The following is a 26399-nucleotide window of genomic DNA, read 5'->3' on the forward strand; positions in this document are numbered from 1 at the left end:
CAGACAGTACCCCTGGCAATGGGGGCACCAGGGAATGAAGGCCAGAGGAGGTCTTCATAGGAAGGTGACATCTAAGCAAAGACTGAAGCGAGTGGCCACAGATACCACAGATACCTGGGGGAAGGGCAATCCGGGCACGAGAAACAGCAAGTGCAAAGACCCTGGGGTAGGAATGTGTCTGTCGCATTTAAGGAGGAGCTGGGGGCCAGTGTGGCTGGGGTGGAGGGTGTCGGGGTGGGTGTGGGCCAGGGAGACTGGAGAGGCAGCCTTGGTCCCAAGCTTACAGAGGGGCTGTATGGAGGGGCAGTCCCCGCGGTGTCCACGTGTATGCAACTGGTCACGGCAGCAGAAGTTGGGAAGTAATGAGGACTGCTTCGATGGTACCCAGCAGGCAATGCCAGAAGGGAAGGAGGGGATGAAGGGCGAGCTGTGCTCCCCAGCAGAGAGGGATGGCCCCATCAGACCTGCAGGAAGGGAACATGCAGAAGGGGATCTACAGGACCCCATTTTTATTTAATTTTTTAAAGTGACATATGCAAATGCCCACAAGCACACAGAAAACAGGAGGTGCCCACATCAAATTGCAAATGAAGGCCACCTCTGGCCACTGGAGTGTCTGGAGATTCGGGTGAGTAACGAAGAACAGAAAGGATGAGGATGGGGGGCATGGGTATCCCTTTTTTCTTTGTTTTGAACGGGAAGTATCCGTTGTGAGCGTTTCTTAAAGCACACCTGACTGAAGGGAACCCACTCCCTGGCAGTCCTGGGGACTGTACTGTGGCCCAGGTGGAAATGCCACTCTGCAGAACGACCTCACCCCAGCACTATGAGACCCTTCGGGGAGGGCCCAGGGTCCTGAGAGCTGAGTGCCACCAGAGCTGGCTGTGACCTCCATGGTCTGCGAGTGCTAAGAGGGCAGGCCTGGGCTGCTGGGTGCTGTGCACGCCAGCACCCAACACACATCTGCAGTGACTAGAGGCACAACAGCTGCCTGTCTCAGGAAGCGGAAAGTGTAAAAAAACTAAAATGAGCAGCTATGAAGAAAAATTATAAATAAGATGTTTATTAAGAAAACAGGCCAGGCATGGTGACTCATGCCTGTAATCCCAGCACTCTGGGAGGCTAAGACAGGAGACTCACTTGAAGACCGGGGTTGGAGACCAGCCTGGGCAACATAACAAGATCCCACCTCGATTAAAAGAGAAAAACGAAATCATAGGACTACGGACCCACCTTACTGCCCACCACCACCCACTTACCCTAATGTGGCCCAGATCTGGGCTGGAGAACTGAAGTTTTAAAATGATAGAACCAAGGTCCAGAGAAGGAGATTGTTTTAAACCAGAATCCTGGACTTCAGGCTCCCTGGCCAAGAGGCTTATTCACACTGGTGTGAGGGGATAACGGCCAGAAGGCAGGCGGGGAGCTCAGAGCAGGTCTGACCAAAGGTGCGGTGGAAGGGTTATCAGAGACACTTTCTTCGTTTCTGTCCAAGAGTTGTTTCCATAATTGAAATTTAAATTGAAAATGAGAAAAGGGTATGGGTTAGGAAGGCTGCTTAGAAACAAAAGGGATCTGAACCCTCAGCTACCTGGTTCAAGGCCTGGGTCCTCCCAAGGTACCAAGTGGAGTCACCCCAAGCAGTACATGGGACCTGCTGGCAGGGCTGGCTGCCTGCCTGGGAAGAGACAGAGATGAACGGCCCTCCTGGGCCTGGGGTTGCAGGGCGTGCTTCCCCAGCTACCCGCTGCCAGGAACAGGTAATTACAGAGACTGGGTTTCATTTTTAGCTTTAAGATATACAATTAGACATGTAAATCTCAGCAAGGCGGGACAAGCCCTGCACCCACCACAGCCACTGTGGCCATCCCAGCAGCGGAATTTGGCTATTTCTGGGCTGTCTGGAAACAGTAGAACACCCCACCAGGCTGGTGTCCTTGGCCCAGCAGAACTCTCCAGGAGCTCTCCCAGCCCTGGGAAGGCTGCCCAGTGAGTTGACCATCCTCTGATCCATCCCAGGAAGCACGCCGGGTGGTGTGGGGAGACACAGGGACCCATATCCCAAATTGGACTGGGACCTCTACAATGCATCCACGAGGACTGACTATGTGCCGGCTTGGGGTGTGGGACACAATGCGAGCAACCTCCTGGAGGAGCCCCTGGTTGAGAGGGGGACACAGTCATTACACAGGAATGACTGCAGTCACCGCCAGTCTCCCAGGAAGGAGAAGGAGCTACGAGGGCTGTGAACAGAGCAGGCCGGGGGCAGGAGGCCGAGAAGGCTCCCTGGACAGTGACATCAGAATCGGGACCTCAGGCAGAGGTCAGCTGAGTGAAGACCTCGGGGGAAGGAGGTCCCAGGCAGTGGAACAGCACAGGGAAGACCCAGAAGGAGGGAGGTGGCTCCCAGGAAGAGCCTCCCTGGAAAGTCAGGGGGTAGATGAGGCTGGTGAGGAGGAGAGGCCACCAAGTGACTTGGGGAACCCCATCTCAGTGAGCCTCAACTTCCTCATCTGTAAAAGGACAACCTACCTGCCCATCACACAGGGCTGTTGGGGTGACTCTGTAGTCCCACAGCACCTCTCTCCACTGCTCAACAGAGGGAGGATGCAGAGAATTCTGCCTCTGTGGTCCCGAGGTCATCTCACTGCCACATCCCCAGCACCTGGCCCCAGCCTGATCCAGCATTACTGCCCAACAGGTGCGACAAGATCCCAGAGCCCTGACAACCCCAGGTCTCCATCACCAGGGTGACGCGGGGCCAGGTGCCGTAGGGCTGTGGGAGTCACCTCCTGGCCTCAGGCTGCCAGGCTCACAGGATCCCTACAGACAGGGGTCAAATGGGTCCATCAGGGGCTCTCCTCAGAGTTGGAGCAAAAGTACATGCCTGGCTGGCAACCCTCACAGGAGCAGAAAGTCAGGAAAAGGGAATCAGGGTATCAGTGGGGCAGTCCAGTCTCTGTGACAGGGCTCCAGCCTGACCCCATGCCCACTCTCACCACTTCGTCTTCCCAGTTCCAGTACTCAGAGACACACACCTCACCTCCACTGCATACCCAGCACGAAGCCCTCGGGGGGCAGGTGCTCAAACTCACAAGCAAAGAGACAGGGGTGAAGTCCAGCAGGACAGGGGTTCTCACATAAAAATACCCACTGGCAGCCAGGCGTGGTGGCTCACACCTGTAATCCCAGCACTTTGGGAGGCCGAGGCGGGTGGATCACCTGAGGTCAGGAGTTCGGGACTAGCCTTGGACAACACGATGAAACCCCGTCCCCACTAAAAATATGAAAATTAGCTGGGCATGGTGGCATGTGCCTGTAATCCCAGCTACTCGTGAGGCTGAGGCAGGAGAATCGCCTGAATCCGGGAGGCGGAGGTTGCAGTGAGCCGAGATCGCGCCATCCCACTCCAGCCTGGGTAACAGAGCAAGACTCCGTCTCAAAAAACAAAAAACAAAAAAAAAAACAAAAACCAAAAAACATTCCACCGGCTCATGAGAAATGCAGATTCCCAGTGAGCCCTGTCAGAACCATGGACTCTGCAGGACAGGGTTTCTCTTTGTGAGGGGCTGTCCTGTGTACTGTGGGATGTTTAGCAGCACCCTGCCAGCAGCACAGCCCCAGGTGTGACAACCAAAAATGTCTCCAGGGATCGCCAAATCAACCCTGGTTGAATGCTACTGCTGCAGGCCTTAAAAGGGCCTTTTAAACAAGCTCCCAGGTGATTCTGATGCAGGGAGCTGGGCACCCAGCTAAGAGACAGTACCGCTGTGACAGCCATGTGGAACTCCAGGTTCCAGCTGTGCTCCTGGGTTCCTAACAGTGCTGGTTCCCCAGAGCAGGGCCCCATCACTTAAGTCCATCACTTAAGTCCCTCGCCTGCCCCTCCCTCAGCTACGCTCACTCCCACCCTGCCTGCTCTCCCAGGCCTTGGCCTGGTTCCTAGAGAAGTGAGCGGCAAAGTGATGCAATCAGAGTTCCCGGCTGATGAAACCAAGCCCAGGCCGGGGAGAGAGAGAGTCTAATAAGGAAACAATTTAAATCGACAACATCTGCCTTGTGCTTCCCCGAAGAGAAGAGAATACAGCCGCCTGGGAGGAGCCTGCCCCGGGGACCAGCCAAGGCATCTGTCCAGGGGTTGAAGAGCCAGCGTGGCAGCACAGCAGCGTCTGGCTCCTGCCAGGGGTTCAGGGGGAGCAGCTCACAGTCCTAGCATGGCCAGCACCTCCTCCTGCAAGGAGGCAGCAAGAAGTTTCTGGAAGCCAAGCCACTCTGGCCGACACTGGAACACTCAGAGCAGCCACTCGGCAGCCCCAAAACACTCTTTGTTCCACTGCCAAAGACACCCCTATTAGTGGTGGCCTGGGATTGGCAGGTGGGCCAGGAGGGAGGCTGGCATCACAAGTGACCCAAAGAAGCACAGAGTGGACAGCCCACTGGGGCTTCAGAAACTCCAAGACGGAAAAGGGGCAGGGCATGGGCGCAGAGTGGAGGGAAGCCAGGTCATTCAGGCTTGCTGGGAAAGCGTCAAGGTTAGGTGAAAGGATTCTAGAATCAGACACATCTAGGTCTGAATCCTGCTGCTCACCAGTCAAGCAGCAACCTTGAGACTGATCTTCAAAAAACCCCACACAAGTTGGGCATGGTGGTGTGTACCTGTAATCTCAGCTACTAAAGAGGCTGAGACTGGAGGACTGCTTGAGCCCGGGAGTTCAAGACCAGCCTGGGCAACATAGCAAACCCCATCTCAAAAAAAAAAAAAAAAACCCATGCAGGCAGGTATGGGCATCCCTATTTTACAAGCACAGGCAAGTGGCTGCCCTACTCTGTCCTCTGTACCCAGAGTCAGGTTGTGCGGATGGCTTGAGCTACTGCCCAGGCAAACGTCCTATGGATGCCATTCTCCAGTGATACAAATGATCACCCTCTTGCCCTCACAGCCCAAGAGGCGAGCAGGCCACTGAAGGGACCCAAAGTAAACTACTGGCTTTAACCAAGAATCCCACGCAACTGGGCAAAGATGCCCCTGGCACCCAGTATGGCTCAGCCTGGCTCCTGTTTCCCAGGCACCCTCCTGCGTGCCGAGTGATTCTCAAGCATCATCTTCCTGCCTCTACTTCACAGACCAGGAAACAGACACTCGGGGAGTCCAGGCACTTGCTGCAGGTCACATGGGAGGTGAGGGGTGGTCTGTACTCCCAGGCCCCCCTTCAGGAACCCACCCCCACTTCCTGATCTTGCAGAATCCCTGGAAAATCTGCCAAGGCAGTGCAGCCATTCTCCGGAGATTGTGGCATGGGCATCCGTCACGCTAGCGACTGTGGACCCTGTGCTGCGTGGGCTGACCCTTCACCTCGAGTCTCAATCCCAGGGAAGAGGCTTTGAGACCAGGTTTATGCCAAGGGAGGGATGGTCACTGGGTCAAAGTGTGGGGCCAGTGGGGTGTGGCTCTGAGCCAAATCCATCAAGACCTGCTGGTGTTGGGGACCAAGTTAGGAGGTCCCAAGTTAGGAGGGAGAAGTGGGAAAACGTCCTGCAGCAGGCAGGCCCTGCAGAAGTTCCAAAGATGAGCCCTCCATCTCCTGAACACTTGCTGCATGTCAGGCACCGAGCCAAGGACGCTCCCCGATCTCAAGAATCCACACCTAGTCCTAGGAGATGGGTGCTGTCAGCCCATTATCCCATCGCAGCCAAGGAAATTGAGGCCCAGAACAGGGAAGTCATCTGCCCAAGGTCTACTGGCCGGGAGAGGGCTGTGACCTAAAGCCACGGCTGTCTGACCCCAGAGCTGCAAGCTGGGCTCCCATGCCAGGGTTGGGCCCAAGACTCCAGCAGTTCAAAGCAAGAAGACACAGCGGGTGTCAGGCTGGGCTGTGGTAGCAGCTTCCCCCAGGACCCATGCCCACAGCAAACACAGAGCTTCGGGGCTGGCTCTGCTCAGGGGACTTCGCTTCTTGCACCCACCAGTCTCCCAGCAGGCTTGCCCACAAGGCATCGGGAAGCAGAGACTGGGGCTCAAGGCCAGGCTTTGGCACCCACTGGACACTTGACCTTTCTAGGCCTCAGTTGCGGTTCTGTTCCTGTCTCATGGAGTTGCTATAGGACCTGGCACAGTGGACACCCATGCTGAATGGGGGCAGGGACCAGACCCCCAGAAGTAACTACTGAGAGGCACCTTGAGTTCCCCTCTGAGGCAGACGGTCCAGCAGGAAGCTGGGCACGCAAAAGCCCTGACCCAGTCCCCCACCCTGTTCTCCACCCCAGGACCATGGATCAGGATATTTCCCCAGGTCTTTTTTTTTTTTTTTTTTGAGGTAAGGGGTCTCACTATGTTTCCTGGGCTCAAATGATCCTCCTGCCTCAGCCTCCTGAGTACCTGGGATTACAGGCGTGAGCCACCAAGCCTGGCTTCCTTAGATCTTAAACCTGGCTGGGACACCCTGGTTGGGACATCCAGGGAGGGGGACTAGCAGGTGGCCTAGGCATGCCTGAGCCACTCCTGGCTGACTCATGCCTGGGTGGTGGTTGATTCACCCAAGGAGGAAGGGAAGAGAGAGGAGGAACAGATTCCCATCCCCAGGGCCTGGCTCCTCGAATGACTAGACTCAAGTCATGGGGCTGCCTCTGTCCTCTCTACCCTTACCCTCCATCCCAGCCCATCCCAAGGGCACCCCCTACATATTGCAGGTTTCCTCTTCTAGGCTTGGGTCTTAGGTTCCTGTCTCCTAGAGTGTGCAGGTCCTGGAAGAAGGGCCTCTGTTTTGCTCACTGCTGCTTTCCCTGTCCCAAGGATGGCGCCAGGCACATGGTAGGTCAGTAAGTAATGACTAAATGAGCGCCCTTCACACTCCTGTTCCTGTAAGGGCTCCTCTAAGCCTTCTCATGCCACCTTCATGGAAGGGTAGGACCATATTCTCTGCAGAGTACAAGGGGCCAGGGGTCACTGCCATTGCTGGCTCTGCCACCCAGCTGTTCCTAGTGATCCATACAATATGCCCTAAGGCTCCCTGGACTTCTGAGGTGACTAGGAGATAATCATGAACCACTCCGCCAAAGTCACTTTTCCTCCCAGCCCTGCACAGACTCAGACCTGTGTTCCTAGCCGTCTTCATCAGTTCTCTAAGATTCCAACCACCATGGGCTAAGCATCAGGCAGGAGCGTGAGGCCCTGACTCACTGGTCTCCACCTCCTCCCCGGACATCTGATTCCCTGAAGACTCAGACCAATCCTGGACCGATCTTTGCCTTTCATTCACGGACTCCACATGCATATACTGAGCACTTACTACACGTCAGGCCTGTGCTAGACACTGGGGACACATCCCAAGAGCCTGGCCTTGGTCTTGCCTGTATCCAAGATGGGTGTGGCCAACATAAAAAACCCTTAGGGGCTGCTACACCCCAAGGTCAGGCCTTCTCCTGGGATTTAGGGAGAGCACAGTCAAACGCCCCTTCGCAAAGACAGGGTTCAGGGCAGAGCAGGCGGAATGGCAATTCTCCCTCACCCCACTGTGCTCGGCACTCCTCTGAGAGATGAATGTGCCTAACAGTCTCCCCTGGCTCTGGGCCCAGGCAGGGACGGTTGTCTTGGCCAAGGCAATGGCCTGGTTCTAATCACAAATGTTTGCTGGATAGGTGAACCACAGGAAGAGAGAAGAAAAACAATTACAGGGACAGAGGGAGGAATATGGACCTTTTGTTTCTGCTCTCACCCCTAGGGTCCTTATAATAACTGCTCTGGATGAATACCAACGCTGCCAGCCTTTACTGAGCCCGTACTCCATGCCAGGGGCTATGATGGGCACATAACAGGCATTAACCCATTTCACCCAAGCATCAAGGAGGACCTTATTAACCCATTTCACAGATGAGGAAAGCAAAGCTCAGAGAGATCTAGTTCTCTGGCAGCCTCAGGAGCCCGTCCTCCCCATGAATAGCCAAGCCCTACAGCCCAGCAGGCCCTGCTGGAGTTTGAAAGAGGCAGAAGGAAAATCTCCAACCAGAGAAGACTGTTTGCAGCTGCCAGGATGAGTTACTGCCTCATAAACAAGAGTGATGCTTATCAGGTCAGAACGGTTCAGGCTGCCTCACCAGAAAGACCAAGAAAAACACCCGAGGATCTCCTCCAGGCTTCCAGGCACCCAAAAAGGTGCCTCGTTTTTGTCTAGAGGACTCAGGCATCCACCCAGCACCACCCAAAAGTGTGGGGCATCTCGAGGCTTGTTTTTGGCACAGAGACATGCAGAACTCACAGATTCTCAGAGAGAACATACCCATGAAACCAACCCCCAAGCAGCAGAATATTACAGGCCCCGGAAGGTCCTTCCAGACATGACTCCCCTCAGCAAAGACAGCACCACCCTGACTTGCATCAGAAAGGTTTTTGAACTCTGTATAAATGGTATCATACACATTTTTTTTTTTTTTTTGAGACAAGAGTCTCGCTCTGTCGCCTAGGCTGGAGTGCAGTGGCGCGATCTCTGCACACTGCAGCCTTTGCCTCCCGAGTTCAAGTGATTCTCCTGCCTCCTCAGCCTCCTAAGTAGCTGGGATTACAGGCAGGTGCCATCATGCCCGGCTAATTTTTTTGTATTTTTAGTAGAGACGGGGTTTCACCATGTTGGTCAGGCTGGTTTTGAACTACTGACCTCAAATGATCCTCCCACCTCGGCCTCCCAAAGTGCTGGGATTACAGGAGTGAGCCACCGCGCCCGGCCGCATCATACACTCTTTTGTCCCCGGCTTTCTTTGCTCAACGTTGTTTGTCAGACTGGTTCCTGCTGTGAGTGGCGGCAGCTTGTTCATCCTCAGCACTGCACAGTATGCCTCAGGTTTTGTTTTGAGTAATTCCATGATGACAGAGGTGGAAACCCGCCCTTCTCAGCTGACAGTCACCTGCCCTTCTGCAACCTGCAGCCCCAAGCAATCAACCCCATGGCTGCCCTTGGTGGTTCTAAACTACAAATGTGACTCAAATTCACACCCTTCTGTGGCTCCCACCCCTCCAGGTACAGTCCAAACCCCTCCCCTTGACTCCTCCTGACTTCAAGCTCCCTCCCAGGCCCGCTGACCCCTCTTTCCCGCTCAGCATGCTTGCCCTTGCCATGCCTCTGTCGCAGGCTGCTCTTTTACCTGCCACCTGCTAATCCTACTCATGCCCCAGAACCGAGCCCAGCATTACCTCCCCAGGGCCCGTAGCCATACCACTGATTGGATTTGTGCACCTCCCCTCATTGAAGGGCCCTGCAGGGGTGGGGGCCACATCTCCAGGGCCCAGCCTGAGCCCCGCACCCAGAAGGTGCCCAAAAAATTGTCTGGGGGGAGCCTAGGGGGACCAAGGAGCCATAGGTATGCTGCCCCACACCTGCAGAGTCTGCTCAGAGAGGAAGTGGTAAGAGGTAAGAGCGTTTAGCACCCAGACTTCTGCCCTCCCTGAGCACCAGGCGGCCACCCCCTCTCTGGGCAGGGTTAGTCTGTTTTTAGCTGCCAGGTGCCTGGCCCTGTGCTGAGTAGGGAGCCCTCCTGACCAGCCCTGTTTGATGGAGGAGGAAGCTGAGGCTGAGAGGACAAGGCCTTTAGTCACAGTCACAGAGAAATCAAGCAACTGCCAAGGTCCAATTGCCATGCTTGGAGTCAGGCCTCAGCCCCCTCCTCCTTCCCATTCTGCTTGCTATGAGCATCCCTACCCCATGCAGAGGAGCCCACCCCACCCAAACCACTGATGCCCCCAGTTGCCTCTCAATTGCAGCCTCTGAGCCCACGGAGGCACCCAGCTGTCCGGTATGCAAGTGAAGGCTGTTCCTGACACAGACTGACACCTCGGGCCTGAAGAGGGAATGGGGGGTGCGGGGGTGGGTCCAGCAGCTGGCAGCAGCCACAGTGAGGTCCCGCACCAGCACTCACACTGTTTCAGAGCCAGGGCAGAAAAGCCCCGGCACCAGAACAGTGCCAACCCACAGCAGGAAGCCCCAAGACCAAGAAGCATGATGCAAGGACTACTCCTGCCCATGAAAGGCCCACAGTCTGGGGAATGAGCTAGAGATGTGGACAGAGACTGCAGTGCCCTGAGATGAGGGCCCACAGAGAGTGTACAAGGCCAAAAGAGGCCAGGGAAGGCTTCCTGGAGGAGGTGACTCTTCGACTGAGAAGAAATTCAGTGAGCAGAGAAGTGGGGGAAGGGAACTTGAGGAAGAAGTAACTGCAGGAACAAAGGCACAGAAACCAGAAGGGCGAGGAGTAGTGGAAGCCAACAAGGCCAGCCTAAGGCTGGGAGTGGCGGGGCCTCCCATGTTCCGAGGGGCCGCTGTCTCTCTCACCCACACGCCTGCCCACCAGCAACCTGACAGCCAGTGCCCTCTGCCTCCGTGGAGGCTGTCTTCTGCCTGCCAGAGCGGGTCCCAGAGCCGGCTGTGCAGATGGCCTCTTCCCTCACCTAAAGCCCCTCAGCCCAGCCTGGGCCCGCCCAGCAGGAACGCTCCAACTCGCACTGGCTCACAGCAAAGCATCCCCCCGTGGGGCAAGTTCAAGCCAAAACAGGGACAAGAAAACATGCAGACCCCACTGGGGACCCTGAGCTCAGACACCTGGTGTGCTCCTCGCCCACCCCCACCCCTGCCCTGAGTGAAAAGTGCCCTCTCCCAGCAGCACCTCATCAGTCCTGGCCCACACAGGAGTGCCAGCGGCCATGCAGGGGCACTGACCCTGCCATAACTGCCTGGGCACAGGAGGACAGACTGTAGCACATGCAGCGTGTGCACCGTATGCCAGGAGCCACGCTGGGCGTCTGACAGACATTATCTCACTGCGTCCTCTGAGAGCACTAGGAGGCAGGCACTGGCAGCCCTGCTTCACAGGGGCGGTCACCGAGGCTTGAAGGCCAAGTCCCTTGCCCAAGGTCACACAGGCAGCAAGTGGCAGAAGCAGGATGGGAACATCTTCCGCAGGCCCGGAGGCAGGGAGGCAGAACAAGCAGGCAGAAAGGCCTCTGTCAGAGCTCTTCTTCTCAGCCACCGAAACCAGCTGGCTGGCGGGACGGAGGACCGGGCAGGGTGGGGGTGTGGGCAGCTTCAGGCCTGCATGTGAGAGCTCTTCCAAGCCCTGGGTGCCAAAAGAGGCTCAGGGCAGAGACCCAGGCTTTGCCACCACAGCCCTATGCAGACACACAAGCCGGCCATAGGTTGGGCAGCTTCGGGCCTTACTGAGCCATGGACAGCAGTCTGACCTCACAGTGGGTGGCTGACCGGTCCCAGGGCATATCTGGAGTCCCCACAATCCAAAGCACTTGCCAGGGAGGTGATAATACAGAGCAACAACCTCCCCACCCTACATTAATTCTGGGTCTCTTTCTAAGCATATCTGGTGTCTCTCCCCTGCTTAAACCTTCCTGGGGCTCCCTGGTAAGATGAGGATACATCTAAACTGGTTGTGCTGAAGATATTACTGCCTGTCCCCAGCAGCAAGCAAGTGACTGAAGGGTCACCGCATAGCAGTCACCAGATGCCACACAAAGAGTCCGTCGGCTCCTGACCCCTTAGCAGACATGCCAGCAGCCATCCCAAGGTGCAAGTAGGGCCTCCCAAATGCAAGTCAGGACTCCCAGGTACTGAACAAGCAGGGTTCAAAGGGACTCAGGGCCCCCTGCCACCCCTGGACATGCAGGGCCCTCAAGCACATGATGTGGTTGCTGCTAAGAGCCTCTAGCCAGAGCAGCTCCCAAGATGGAGCTTGAAGCGAGGAACAGGCCTCGGGAAATAGCCTGGCTCCACGAAGCCAGATCATCTCGGGTCAGGGCTGCTGCCAGGCTGGCAGGTAGGCAACAGGGGCTGCCAGGGTGGCACCTGCCAACAGTGTAGCCAGCTGGCAGCAAAGGCTAGGTCCAAGGAGCAGACACCAAGGCCAGGCACAGTCAGGGCAGCTTCAGGCTTCCCCACAGCCACCAGCAGTATAGTCTGACCTCGCGGGAACCAGCAGATGGCCTGGTGCCACAGCTTTGCTGCCCAGGCTGGCCTCTGAGGCCACCCAGCCCTGCCCACTTCTGCCAGCAGGGCTTCTCTCCACAGGCCACTCTGCCTCCTTGTGCCCCCAGTCTGCACCTGGAAGGCCTTCTATGGCACCCAGGGGACCAGGCTGGCCTAAGGCAGCACACATCAGGGATCTAAGGCATGCTGCGGGGTCAGGGGAACTCAGCGGGCAGCCCATGTCAAGAGGCAGCTAGAAAGCCCCTTGAGCCAAACGCCGCCACAGAGCACTGTTGCCAGATCTTCCAACTTAAAACAAATGGGAAGTCTAGATTTTCATGCAATCACAAACGACTGGCGCACTACAAGGGTCGACAACCCCTGGCTACATTTGGCCACTGTGCCCCTATCCATCTCCCGGCACTTACTAAGTACTAGGCATGATGCCAGCCCTGCGGTTGAGAAAGCCCACTTGCCCACTCTGCCTGCCAGCCCTCTTTCCAATCTGCCTACTCCTCTGCCTGCTACTGCCAGGCTAGCAGTACCTGCCAGCCAATTCCCATTGCCCCTCCCTGGGTGCAGGACAGGCCTCTGCACCTTCTCCACCTGGCAACCAGGCCACTGCCCCTGGGTAGGTACTCCTGAGGCCAGGAACACACCAGCTTGGCCACCCGTTACCCTAACGTACTCCATCCCCTCCTCCACCCTCCCCGTACCCCAGCTCCTCGCCTGACCCTGGGAACAAGTGCCTGTCGGCCAGGGGCCTCTATGCCAAAGGCTTATCCCGATCTCTTTCCTGTCCAGTTCCCCTCTGCCTTCAAGGCTCCCAGGAATGGTCACTTCTTCCAGGAAGCTCTCCCTATCTCAGTGATGTGCCACATGAGGACAAGGACCATGCCCAGCCTGAGCTAAGTGCTAGATCCACATCTGTCAAATAAATGGACAGACACCTGGACAGAAATGCGCCCCCCGGTTGGCCTGCCGGGGTCCAGTGGGATGCAAAAGGACATGTCCTAGATCTGCCTGGCTCTGAAGCTTTCACGATGGCCACCAAGCTCACTGCCCCCACCTAGCTGGGAGCTCCATGGAAACAGGGCTGTCTAATCATGATCACCTCCGAAAGCCCAAGACAAAGGGTGTGTTCAGGGAAAGTGGAACAGGCACACGTGCCTACCAGCCTCCTTTCCCTCCCCAGTGTGTCAGCCTCCAGAGCTCCTGCTCTGTGAAGTAAAGTGGGTGCCCTGCCAATCTAAGAATCCCATTGAACCTCCACGGCCGCTGCTCCACTCAGCCCCTAGGGACGGAATTCTGTGTCCACCTCCATCCTGCCCTCCTGGAGCTCTGAACTGTGCCTGCAAGCAGGCCTCCCCCGGTGGTGGATTCAAGCAGCATTCCATAGCCTTTTCCCAGAAGGGCGGGTGAGGGACCAGGGGGGTGGAGGCTCTGGCCACACGTGTGTGGAGTGTGAGGAAAGACCCAGCCAGGCTGGCCTCCCCAGGGACCAGGCCTGGCGTGGGGCCCCCAGCTGCAGCACCGACCTGGCCAAGGCCTTCTTCACACTCAAAGAACCCCACCCATGCCTCTGGGGCCACCATCCCAGCCGTGCCATGGAAGGCAGGCAGCATCTTTGTGGTGGGCAGCCATGCGTCCACCAAAGACTGCCCAAATCAAAAGCCCACTGAGGATTCAAGCCTACCAAAGAAGAAAGGCCAGAGAAGGGGCCTCTAAGTCACAGGCTGTCTGCTTCTTGGACAGTCTGGCACCCAAGTACAAAGTGCAAGGGGACTCCAGAAGGACTCCCTCCCCGTTCTGGCCCAGTCTGCTTCCTTCATACAGAGAGTTACTAAGACACAGGGGACAGAGGTCAGAGCCAGGCCCAAGTCAGCTATGCCATCAGCTCCTCCTATAGTGGCCCTAGCAAGTCACTTCTCTGCTGCAGGCCTCGGTTTCCCCATCTGTTGGCTGAGAAAATGCTCTCTGCCCATCTCCTCCAGAAAATACTTGCTATGAGGTAAGTCAGTGCCTCCCTTGTACTCCTCTTCCCTGGCACCACCAGCCACATGCATGGGGCAGGCTACAGGACTGGTGCCAGCTGCGAGCAGAGATCTCTTGGGTGTTTGGGATTCTTCCTGCCCAAGGGCTGCCTTGGACAGGCTGGCAGCTCCCCGACTCACCAGACTTGGCTAGGACCTCTGCCTCTCTCCCAGGACCCCTGGGAAGCCTCCCAGATGCCATGTGGATACATATGCCTGGGAGGCCTCCAGGCAGGGACCTTGGCAAATGTTCATCATGCCCCAGTGCCAGCCCAGGCCTGGCCCCAAATCCACAATAGTGACTTCAGCCCCACCCCCTGAAAGGTCCTGGGGACTCTTTTCCTTGGACCTCACCAAACCTACCATGGTGCCTCCTAACTACACAGCTCTAGACTTTCCTGAACTACCCAATCCATGGAATGGAGCCTTTCTCAAAGGTCTGGGACTGTCACACGGGTCTGCAGCTGCTTCTAGCCCACTGCCATCAAGGCAAGACAGGGCCTTAGAGCTGGACCTGCCCAAATTCAAATCCCATCTCTGCAATTTCAAGCTGAGTAGCACAGACCCAGTCATTTCAGTTTTCCTGACCCCAGCTTCCTCACCTATAAATGGGATAATGTCATCAGTCCATGGGGTAGGTGACTGCAGAGCCTCAAATAATCATCTATCTGAGGGGCTAGGCAAGCCCCCAGCATACAGAATGCGTACAATCAAGGGCGGTTTACAGAATGATAAAGGTGTTAATTTCTGACCTGCCATTTACCACCCGGGTGGCCTCTGGCATGTGGCTTCACCTCTCTGGCTTTGGTGCCTCTCCAGATGGCTGAGAGGATTCATGGAAATACCATCGGCAAAACACTCAGCACACTGCCTGGCACAGAGTGCAGGAGCTCAGAGCACAGCAGCCTGAGGATCGCTGCTCTCAAGGAGGGCTCGGGAAGATGAGGCTGAGCAACAGCCCGATGCACCACCTGCTCTACCTGCTCAAATTGGGTCAGGCGAGCGGTGAACCTAGCTGTTGCCAAGGCACCCAGCACACAGGGAAACACTCTAGCCAGGAGGGTGGGTGCTGCAGGAGTGGGGCCTTGGGCCTGCTTCACTGACACTACTCATGCTGCCACCACCAGGTCTCTGGGCCATCTCAGGGGTTCCTGGGGGTAGGGGAAATATGCTATTGATCTGGGCTCAGGATCTAACCAGGTCCAGTTCCCCCAGACCCTACCCCAACCTGGAAACAATGGGGCCTTCACTGGCTAGAGGGGCAGACTGTGAAGTAGGGTTCCCAGGCTGCAGACCAGGGTGGGTGGGGTAGGAACCCAGGAACCCCCACCTACTGGGCAAAAACACAGCAAAAGCTAAAGCAGCTCTAAACTGGCCTCAGGTTCCAATGTCACCGTCTGCTGCCTCCAGTCACACCTGCCCAGCAGCAAACAGGTGCCTGGTGGCCACTAACTGGCCAGCTTTGCGGGAGCTCAGTGTCAGTTCCTCCCTCCTCAGCCCCATCCAGGTTGCATGCAGGACAGGGCTGGTAAATGCTTTGGGCTCAGCTGCATTCAGGGAATTCGAGGCCCCTTACCAGGAGGGAAGAAGGGAAAACAGAGGTGAAATCCAGACCCTGTGGACTAAGACCTGGAACTTCCCACACTTTCCCTAATGGGGAAGCAGGTTTAGGGCAATGGAAAGGCCAACAGGTAGGGGGACAGTGGCTCCAGGGCCTGGAGGTTAGGCAAGGCCTCAGCCTGGAGCTCAAAATTTATATTCCTCAATGGGATCCAAGACCCTGTCCCCACTCCCAGCTCACACACAGGCCCTCTGCAGACTGGATCTGGTTCCCCCCACAACCGCCCGCCCAACCAAAGACCGGGAAAGGTCTGGGCCCAGGCCTGGGCCCCTCTACCCACAGAAGTCATAACTGCTGCAGCAGTGTGCCTGGGCCAGACATAACATAGAGATTAACTATACCCTAGAGGTGGGTATGACATCCCCATTTTACAGAAGAGGAAACTGAAGTTCAGAGGCACAAAAGGGTTGAATGCAGGCTTCACTGAATCAACTCAGGCAAATCATTTCCTCTCAGAGCCTGTTTCCACCTCTCTAAAATGGCGATAATAATCCTGTGCAGCCCCCACCTCCACTCCTGTTCCATGACACAGTCCAGGGCTTAAGTGAGAGGTGCTAGTAAAACAGGGAGCCCAGCACCAATGGTTGCTGGTTCTTGCAATCAGAGAGGTTAGGTAACTTGCCCAATGTCACTCAGCCAGTGAATAGTCAACTCCAGGCCCTAGCTGTGAGCACAGCCTTCTCTCTGAAACCTCAGACTGCTGTGTGGGTGGCCTCAGGATCACAGGCTTCCCAGGCAACCAAGGAGGCCAGCCACCCCCACCACAAAGGGCAGCCCTTGTCCAAATTCCTCAGATAAGCAGCTCCCAACAGAACAGGGAGCCGATGCTCAGAAAAGGCACCCCACCCTGTCCACACCGGAGATTCCTAAATCTGAGCTAGGCTGTGCAGTTCCCCTTCCTTCCCCTCCTCCCAGCAGAGTGTTTGACCTCTGGATTCATCCAACAGGTCCCCAAACCGGCGAAGTTCAGTTAACAACAGACTCCTTCGAGGTCCCTGGCAAGCCACTGACTTCCTCTTTCTGGCCTCAGTTTCTCTGCCTATAACACGCACACATGGGCTCTCAGAACAGGGAGGCAGCTCTGGCTAACAGGGCCCACAAGGAGGCCCGGGGAGCAAAGGGCAGACCAGGTAGGGAAGCAGCCTGTCCCAGGCACTCGGCCAGGCCCTGCCTCCATTCTATTTTATTTTTTAAAAACAGAGACAGAGGCTGGGTGCAGTAGCTCACACTTGTAATTCCAGCACTCTGGAAGGCCGAGGGGCGGGGGTGGATCATTTGAGGTCAGGAGTTCGAGACCAGCCTGGCCAACATGGTGAAACCCCGTTTCTACCAAAAATACAAAAAAAATGATCGTGGTGGCATGTGCCTGTAATCTCAGCTACTGAGGAGGCTAAGGCAGGAGGATCGCTTGAACCCAGGAAGTGGAGGTTGCAGTGAGCCAAGATCGCGCCACTGCATTCCAACCTGGGCAACAGAGTGAGACTCCATCTAAAAAATAAATAAAATTTAAAAAAAATTAGCTGGGCATGGTGGTAGGCACCTGTAATCCCAACTACTCAGAAGGCTGAGGTATGAGAATTGCTTGAACCCGGGAGGTGGAGGTTGCAGTGAGCCACGATTGTGCCACTGCACTCCAGCCTGGGCAACAGTGTTAAATTGTGTCCCCCCAAAAAAGAAAATAAAATAGAGATGGGAATCTCTCTGTGTTGTCCAGGCTGGTCTTGAACTCCTGGCCTCAAGCAAGTCTTCCACATCGGCCTCCCAAAGTGCTGGGATTACAGGAGTAAGCCACAGCATCCGGCCTGCCCCAAGTTCTAGCTGCTGCAGCTTCTCCACCTGTATTAGGCCCACTTTCCAGAAGAGGAGGCCCATAAAGTAACAGAGTCAAGAGTCACACTCCCATCGGTAGGACTCCAAGGCTCTTCTGAGACAGGCCAGGACGATGTGACCCCAGGTGGGCCCAATCGGCAAGGGACAGCCTGGGAACTCAGTTGCACTCAGCAACAAGCTGGGCAGCTGGACCTGCCAGAATGGGGGCGAACAACACAAAACCAAACTCAACGGAGCCTCTTTCAGAGAGGGCAGCAGCCTCCTCGATAAGGGCATTTGCAATGCAAAGCAGCCCAGCTCCAGCCAGAGGAGGACAGTCACTAGGAGGGGGCTGGGTAGGCCAAAACCCAGCCATCTCCCTCCAGACAGACTAGGGAGTGCCTGCGATCGGGCCTTCCCAGGCGCCTGGGGGTGCCAGGGAACCCGTGGCTGGCCTGGACTCTGAATCATATGACAGCCCCAGTGGCCAGTTCGGGTGCAAGGTGGTCTGGAACACTCCTTCCCTGCACACCCGCTCAGGCTACAAATCCCTGATAGGCTCTACATGCAAGTCTGCAGAATGGGCCTACTGCAGGCGGCACGCAGGGCCCCAAGAAAAGGCTGAAAGACTAGACCCCCAGGTATTCCGCTGGCGGCGGCTGCCTGGCACCCTGCCAACTGCCTCAGGCCCAGTCCTGCCTTGTGCAACCTGCCCCAGGCACATAGAATCCCCCGGATCCTCCCCACCCCGGCCCCAAGGGGCCCTTCCACACTTGCCAAGTGTCTAGATTTCGCTCATCACCCCTCCTGCTGCAGGCGCGACCGACCCAGCTCCTACCTTGACGACAAGCTGACAAAATCCCCTCCATCCAGGAGCCGGACCTTGCAGAAGAGGACCCCGTTCACGAAGGGAACCGCAGTCAGCTCCTCCAGGGTGAAAGTGGTTTGGAATTTGAATTTCTTCTTCTTCATCAAGAAAGCCATGAGCGAGTTCCCTGAGTCTGAAGCCGCGAAGGCGAAAAAAGGTGGGGAGGGATGGAATTCCTTTCCCTACACCACACCCCCTCCTCAAAACACCAGAGCCGGATCCCGCCCTGATGGTGGCGGAGACGGCGGAGATCGGAGTCCGGGGCCCCAGGTCTGAGCGACCGACCAGTCCAGTTCGCGCGCCGGCGGGCTTCACCCTCGGGGAGCCGGGGCTCGGAGGGGTTCGGAGCGGCCGGGGACCTCACCGGCATGTAAACAGCGGTGCATGGCCCAGGAGGCAGAAGCAGGGACGGGGGTGCGGGGCTGCGCGCGAGCGGCCGCGCTGGCTGGCAGCATCCCGAGCCGCGATCTCCGAGGAGCTCACGCCGCGCGGCCGGGCGCGACGGGCGGACCGGTGAGACTGAGGGCGGCGGGCAGGCTGGCGGGCCGGTAAGGCTGAGGGCGGAGGGCGGCCCCGCCCCCGCCTCGCTGGCGGCCGGGGGAGGTGCCCTTGCCGCTCACGCCCCCGCAGCCGGGTGCCGGGCGGCCAGCGCAGGTAAAGCCCAGCAAGGTGGGGCACCCCCAGGGGGCTGCCGGGAGCTCGGGGGCCTCTCCAGGAGGCGCGTCGGGGTCGCTGCGGGCCGGGAACGTCTGGCCTCGGGCCTCCTCAGGGCAGGCACCGGGCCGGCCCGGGGCAGCGGGGGCGCAGCCTCCTCCTTGGTTCTGGGACCCGCGCCGCGGGCCCCGGCGGAGCTGAGGCGCCCTTCGGCCCGGCCGGTGGCGCCCGCCTCGCCCAGTACCCCTCGAGCAGCAGCGCCGCCCCCTGCGACCACGGCGCTGCAGCCAAAGCCCGACGCTGCGCGGCGCCGCTTGGAGAATGCCTGGGCCCCGCGCGGCCGCCAGCCGAGCCGCCGCCGAGCGCGGCAGGGGCGGGGCGCCGGCGGCTCAGTCCGCCCGCGATTGGGCGGCCCGGCGAGGCGGGCGCGCAGCGCGATTGGCGGGCGGCGGCGGGGGGTGGGACTCGTGGGAGGCAGAGGCGGTTCGGGGCGCTTGGATTGGTGCACCGTGCGGCCGGGCCCGCCTCCTAGGGCAGGGCGGAGCTGAGGGAAGGGAGAGGGGCCCTGGGAAGGCAGTGGGAGGTCGCGGGGCTGGCGGGGCAGGGAGAGCGCGAGCAGAAGAAAAGAAGAAACAATGACAAGGAGAAACAGTTTGTGGCTGCAGCGGCCTTCCAGGGTCCCGCCAGACTTGAGCTCGTAGAACCCTGAAGCAGGCCCAGAAGGTAGCGAGTCTCCTTTCTCAGAAAGCTGGCGCCCAGAGAGCCCCTGGCAGGTCGCTTGCTCGCCCTGAATCTCTAGTGCTCCTCAGCACTGAGCAGAGAAGCGTCTGGAAGGCTTCGTCGAGGAGGTAGCTCTGGCGCAGTCCGTTACGCAGCCTTGTGACCCAGCTTGTAACATTCCAAGCTGCTATCTAAGCCTTCTCTTGTCCTTTAGTTTCTTGCCCAGCGTGGCTGGTCTCACTGACTAGTTAGCTGTTCTGGGGGCAGAGCCCACTCGAAAGCCTTGTACCTCCTGGGCCCCTCGGCATATTGTGGTTCATTCACCCAGTCCCCAAATGTTTAGGGACAGTGTCCGCTGAGCCAGGCTAGGACCTAGTGGGGAGCCTGGTGGGCTTGCCCCTTCCAAATGCTCGCAGCTCAAGACCACCAGGTGGAGAAGCAGACAGGGACACAGGCAGCGACAAATCTATGGGTAAGAGCTGTAACAGGGGATATAACCAGGGGAGCTCAGAGGAGGCACCTGACATGGGTTGGGGCCCAGACTCAGAGAGAAAGTTTCTCGAACAAAGGGACCCAAGCCATCCACAGGATGCGTGCCCTGAGTCACGCAGGGTCCAGGCACAGGGAGCTGCCAGAGACCTGGTGGCCGGAGATCGTGGTGCCCGCAGAAAGTTTCGGGCAACTACATCTGGCTGTACTGTGGCAGTTTGAGAGAGGGGCAAGAGATGGGGCTGGCAAGGCCAGATCTCCCAAAGTCTTGTAGACCGTAAGGAGGAAGCCACAGACACGTGTTGAGATGGAGAGTGTCCTGGTCAGATTTGCCGGGTTTTTTTTTTTTTTTTTTTTTTTTTTGAGATGGAGTTTCACTCTTGTCGCCCAGGCTGGAGTGCAATGGCTCAATCTCCGCTCACTACAACCTCTGCCTCCCTGGTTCAAGCAATTCTCCTGCCTCAGCCTCTTGAGTAGCTGGGATTACAGGTGCCTGCCGCCCCATCCCGCTAATTTTATATTTGTAGTACAGACCGAGTTTCACCGTGTTCACCAGGCTGGTCTCAAACTCCTGACCTCAGGTGATCCGCCCACCTCGGCCTCCCAAAGGGCTGGAATTACAGGTGTGAGCCACCAGGCAAGGCCGGGATTTGCTTTTTGTCCTAAGAAGCTTGCTCTAGCTGCAGGCAGTGTGAAGGGGACAAGGTGGGAAATGGGTGGATGAGGAGTCTGTTGGTGATGCAGGCAAGAGATCATGACAGTGCAACCTCAGCATTGTGGAGAAAGCAAGAGGATAGGTCTGAGGCTTTTGAGAGACAGGTTTGACTGGACTTAGGGATGAGTTAGGTCTGGACATGTGGTGACCAAGGACTGATTTCTTCCTGCTTCCCAGATGCAAGATGGGTGGCAATCCATACTTCTCTGCAGTTTGTCCCATAATTTAGATCACAGAATTAACCAGATTAAAGAAAAATGTTAACAGCAGCTTCCAGTGCGACTGTGTGTCCCCTTTGGCAAATGGGGAAGTTGAGGCCTAGGGAATTTAAAACACTTGCCTGGGGTCTTGCCCCTGAAGCACAGGCTCAGAGTGCTAAACTGTGCTGCACAGTGTGGGGTGTGCTCGCCTCACTAATCTTGGCTGGGCATGCTCCACAAGGGCAGAGCCTATGGCTACCTGACCCCAGGAGGGGACTTCAGAGTGGAGAACCAGTCAAGGACATCCCAGTGCCTGGCTGGCTTCTCAGCTATGACCCTGAGTAAACTTGGGCCATGCAACAGGAAGCAGGGTGGGCCTGACTGCCAGGCTTAGCTGGGGTTGGGTATTTATCTCTCTGCGGCCTGTGGCCTGGGAACCCAGGAAATTTCCCTTCCCTCATTTCCCTGATGGTGCCTGGGGAAGGGGGAGAGTGTGGTGCCAGGACAGCGTGCTAGATTTGGGTGAGACAAGCCTGAGTTAGGATCCTGGCTGTGCTGCATGGTGGTGGTGTGACCTTGGTTCAGGTCTCTGAATTGGGAAGGGGTTGGGTATGGTTGGCTGGGACCACTTGCAACAGAGCTGAGTTCAAAATCTGGCTACTTTGCCATTGACAACCGATGCCACACAAGCTTTGGATGCACCTTTGCATGTGTAGAAAGGAATCTTGAAGAATACTGTAAACTTTCCCATCTCAGCCACGTTTCTTCACCTGTAAAATGGGAATCAGGATTTCCACCTTTCCAGAATGTTTCGAGGATTTCAAGAGGCTGTGCCTGTGAGAGGAGTAGGGAGCTCCACACTTCCCCAGTCCCCCATATTCCCAAGCATGGCCTGTCCTACCTCCCCGAGGCCCTGACCAGATGCATAAGGAACCTAGTACCAAACAAGATAATTGTTTGCCAGACCACAGGCAAGTAGTCTGGAGAAGGAAACCCAGGGAAAGGTCAGAGAATGATTGGGTTGGGAGTCCTGATACAGATGGGGTGGTCAAGGAAGGCTTTTATGAGGTGTCATCTTAGCCAAGACCCAAGTAATAAGGCAGACCCAGGTACAGGAAGCTCTGGGGACAGAGGCATGAGCTGGCATGTTTGGAGGACTCCGTGTGACTAGAATAGAGTGAGTACAGGGGACAGAGAGCGGTGGGGCAAACGGGCCTGTGCGCACGGGCCCTTGTCAGCCTAGGAGGTGTTTTTTGTTTTGTTTTGAGTCCCAGTCTCACTCTGTTGCCCAGGCTGTAGTGCAGTGGCGCGATCTCAGCTCACTGCAACCTCTAGCAGGTGTTTAGAGTTTATTCTGAGTCCCAGGGGACACCACTGGAGCATGTGAGCAGGCAGAAGGGTGACAGGATTCAAATTTACATTTTTTATGGGTTTTTTTCTTTTTTTTTTTGAGACTGAGTTTTGCTCTTGTTGCACAGGCTGGAGTGCAATGGTGCGATCTCAGCTCACTGCAACCTCTGTCACCCAGGTTCAAGTGATTCTCCTGCCTCAGCCTCCCAAGTAGCTGAGATTATAGGCATGCGACACCACGCCTGGCTAATTTTTTGTATTTTGTGGAGACGGGTTTCACCATTTTGGTCAGACGGGTCTCGAACTCCTGACTTCAGGTGATCCACCCGGCTTGGCCTCCCAAAGTGCTGGGATTACAGGCATGCACCATGTGCCTGGCCAAATTAACTTTTTTTTTTTTTTTTTTTTTTTTTTGAGACAGAGTTTTTGCTCTTGTTGCCTAGGCTGGAGTGCAATGGCTCGATCTCGGCTCACCACAACCTCCACCTCCTGGGTTCAAAAAATTCTCCTGCCTCAGCCTCCCAAGTAGCTGGGATTACAAGCATGCACCACCACGTCCAGCTAATGTTATATTTTAGTAGAGACATGGTTTCTCCATGTTGGTCAGGCAGGTCTTGAACTCCCGACCTCAGGTGATCCACCCACCTCAGCCCAAATTAACATTTTTAAACACTCCTTCTGGCTGCTGAGAATGGATTGATTGGCAGGGGGGCAAGAACAGAAGTAGGCAGACATTGAGGAGGCAATTGCAGCCATCCCAGTGGGAGACTGAGCAGGGTAACCAGGGTGGAGACAGAGCAATGGCAAGAGAAAGGGAACCCATTTCAGAGGAAGCGCTGACAGCACTTGCTGAGCAATGATAATAGTTATGGAAAGTCATGGTCAAAGCTAAAGAGCCCAGGAAGGATGTACAGCCTTTTGAATATTCCCAGTTATTTTGATTTTGATTGAATGTCCCACGGTTCTTGGAGTTGGGAGGTTAGGGAGTCTAAGTACTGGCTTAGGTGTGGGGAAGGAGTAGAGAGGAATGAAGGAATTCCATGTGACTGCAGGCTCCAGAATACAATCTCACCTGGAGAAAGTGGGAGGGCCTTAGAGAATCTTTATCCTTATCTAGCCCTGGAAAAACCTTATGATGTCATTTCCTTAGCTCTGTCTCCCTTTAGATCGTGAGCTTCACAGGGTCAGATGCCTCTCCTGTAGAGTCCCCATGTCCAGTACTGGGCCTGCCACGTAATTGATGCTCCAAAAATGGTGGTCAAAGGAATGCATGGTAGCGCACACCTGTAATCCCAGCACTTTGGGAGACTGAGGTGGTGGATCACTTGAGCCCAGGAGTTCAAGACCAGCCTGGGCAACATGGCAAGACCCCCATCTGTACAAAAAAATTTAAAATTAGCTGGGTGTGGTGGTGTGCACCTGTGATTGCAGCTACGCGGAAGGCTGAGGTGGGTGGATAGCCTGAGCCCAAAAGGTCCAGGCTCTTCTGGTGAACACAGCAAGACTGTGTCTCTAAACAAATAAATATTTAAATTATATATATATACACGCACACACACACCCATATATGTGTATATATATATATTTATATGTATAGGCTGGCCATGGTGGCTCATGCCTGTAATCCCAGCACTTTGGGAGGCTGAGGCAGGAGGATGGCTGGATGGCTTGAGCCCAGGAGTTTGAGATCAGCCTGGGCAACATAGTGAGATCCCTCCTCTTTTTTTTTTTTTTTTTTAATTAAAAAAGAAAAAGAATCTGTGTATTTAAAAAAGGGGCTGGGCATGGTAGCTCATGCCTGTAATCCCAGCACTTTGGGAGGCCGAGGTGGGTGGATCACCTGAGGTCAGCAGTTCAAAACCAGCTTGGCCAACATGGGGAAACCCCATCTCTACTAAAAATACAAAAATTAGCAGGGTGTGGTGGGGGGCGCTTGTAATCCCAGGTACCTGGGAGGGTGAGGCAGGAGAATGGCTTGAATCCGGGAGGCAGAGGTCGCAGTGAGTCAGGATTGCTGCACTCCAGCCTGGGCGACAGAGTGAGACTCCATCTTAAAAAACAAACAAACAAAATAAAAAAGTTAACCAGACGTGGTGGCAGGTGCCTGTAATCCCAGCTACTTGGGAGGCTGCAGGAGGAGAATCGCTTGAACCTAGGAGGTGGAGGTTGCAGTGAGCATAGATCATGCCACTGCACTCCAGCCTGGGCAACAGAGCAAGATTCTGTCTCAAAAAAAAAAAAAAAAAATATATATATATATATATATATATATGTAGGGTATTGTTTGATTTTTATAAGATGAATTAGTTTTGTAATTTAACAATATATAATTATAAGAATATTATAAACAAAAGCCTTTCCCTGTCATTCTCTGGATAAAATCCAAGGTTCTTAGCCTGACATTCAGGACCCCCTGGAAGCAACCGCTCAGCCCCTCCCTGCCTGCCTCCCTTGGGCCCCTGCAGCCCTGATGCCCAGAGGTCCTAGGCTTACCCCCCTGCCCACTTAGTGACACCTACTCAATGTCTAGCTTTAGCTGCGGCATCCCCTCCCATCCTATCCCCCCATCAGGTACACTGCCCACTCCCTGCTCTGTGTGCTCATGTTACCAAAAATCTGTATGCAAAGAAAACGAGGGCTTAGCCTTCTGTCTTCTGTCTCCACCACAGCTGGTGCGTATTTCATTCTCATTGGAAGGAAGGGAGGGAGGGCAGGAGGGAAGAAGGGAGAGAAGAACGAGAGAAAGAGAAAGAAAGGAGAAACTGAGGTAGGGACAGGGAATACCACTTGCCCAAGTCGCCTTGAGGGCAGCCACCCAGCTGGCCTGCTCTCTCGGGCACCTGACACCCAGCATAGTGCCTGCTTCACACTGCTTCACAGCTATGCCATGCCAAGTCGTCTCCCCAGCCCTGCTTGCCAAGGGCGGTCAGTGCTGATTCATCGGTGACTGGCCTCCAATTATTTGCAGAACTGGAATGGCAGGCAAGCCACCGAAGTGGCTGACCAAGGGCATATTGATTTGTGCTGGGCTCCTTGTTAATATCTGAGCCAGTCACATGAGAAGATAAAGGCCACAAAGAACTCGCCCACAGCAGTCTGTCCTGATTAAGCCTCCCATGGTCAAGTCCACAAGTTTCCCCATTGATCAGCCAACTCTGCCCTTTCCAACCCAAGCCTGACCATCACTCACAGAGGGTAGTCATGGTTCAGAACACGAGATCTGGAGTCAGGCGGCACCAGGTTCCAGTCCAGGGATTACTGAGTCAAAGAGTATTTGCATATTTACTGTTGAGAGATGTCGACAAACTGCCTTCCGAAAAGATCATACACATTTATATTCCCACCAACAGTATAAGAAAGTGGCCATTCCCATGCTTTCTCCATCTTCACCAATCTGACCAAAAGAGGGAAAAAAAGCTATCCTACAGTGCTTGCATTTCTTTCATGATCATCTTTTCATATTTTTTGGTGATTTTAATTTCTCCTATAAATTGCCTGTCTACATCTTTTGTTTGTCCATTTTTAAATTTGGGAAATAATCTTTTTGTTATTTATTTGTAGTGGCTTATTATGTAGTGTGGGCTTCAACCTCATATACATTAAAGTATTGCTTCTGCTTATTATCTTTTTTTTTTTTTCTTGAGATGGAGTTTTCCTCTCACCCAGGCTGGAGTGCAGTGGTGTGATCTCACTGCAGCCTCTGCCTTCTGGGTTCAAGTGATTCTCCTGCCTTAGCCCCACGAGTACCGCCTGCCACCACACCTGACTAGTTTTAGTTTTTTTAGTAGAGATGGGGTTTCACCATGTTGGCCAGGCTGGTCTTGAACTCCTGGCCTCAAGTAATCTGCCTGCCTCGACCTCCCAAAATGCTGGGATTACAGGCATGAGTCACCGTGCCCGGCTGCTTCCACTTAGTCATCTTTAGGCTTTGTTTATTTTTTATTTTATTTTTTAGAGACAGGGTCTTACTCTGTCACCCAGGC

General features: G+C 55.5%; 1 protein-coding gene across 1 annotated transcript in view; it reads right to left on the bottom strand.

Annotated features, from left to right (window-relative positions):
- Positions 1–19265, bottom strand: part of EEIG1 (estrogen-induced osteoclastogenesis regulator 1) — a 39947-nt gene extending 20682 nt beyond the window's left edge. Inside the window, exon 1 of the mRNA XM_008006105.3 lies at positions 18259–19265. Within this exon, the coding sequence (XP_008004296.3) occupies positions 18259–18404 (146 nt within the window). The 5' untranslated portion in view covers positions 18405–19265. The remainder of the gene's footprint in view (positions 1–18258) is intronic.
- Positions 19266–26399: the final 7134 nt, after the last annotated feature.

This window comes from Chlorocebus sabaeus, chromosome 12 (genome assembly GCF_047675955.1).
Source record: "Chlorocebus sabaeus isolate Y175 chromosome 12, mChlSab1.0.hap1, whole genome shotgun sequence".
Taxonomy (NCBI): Eukaryota; Metazoa; Chordata; class Mammalia; order Primates; family Cercopithecidae; genus Chlorocebus; species Chlorocebus sabaeus.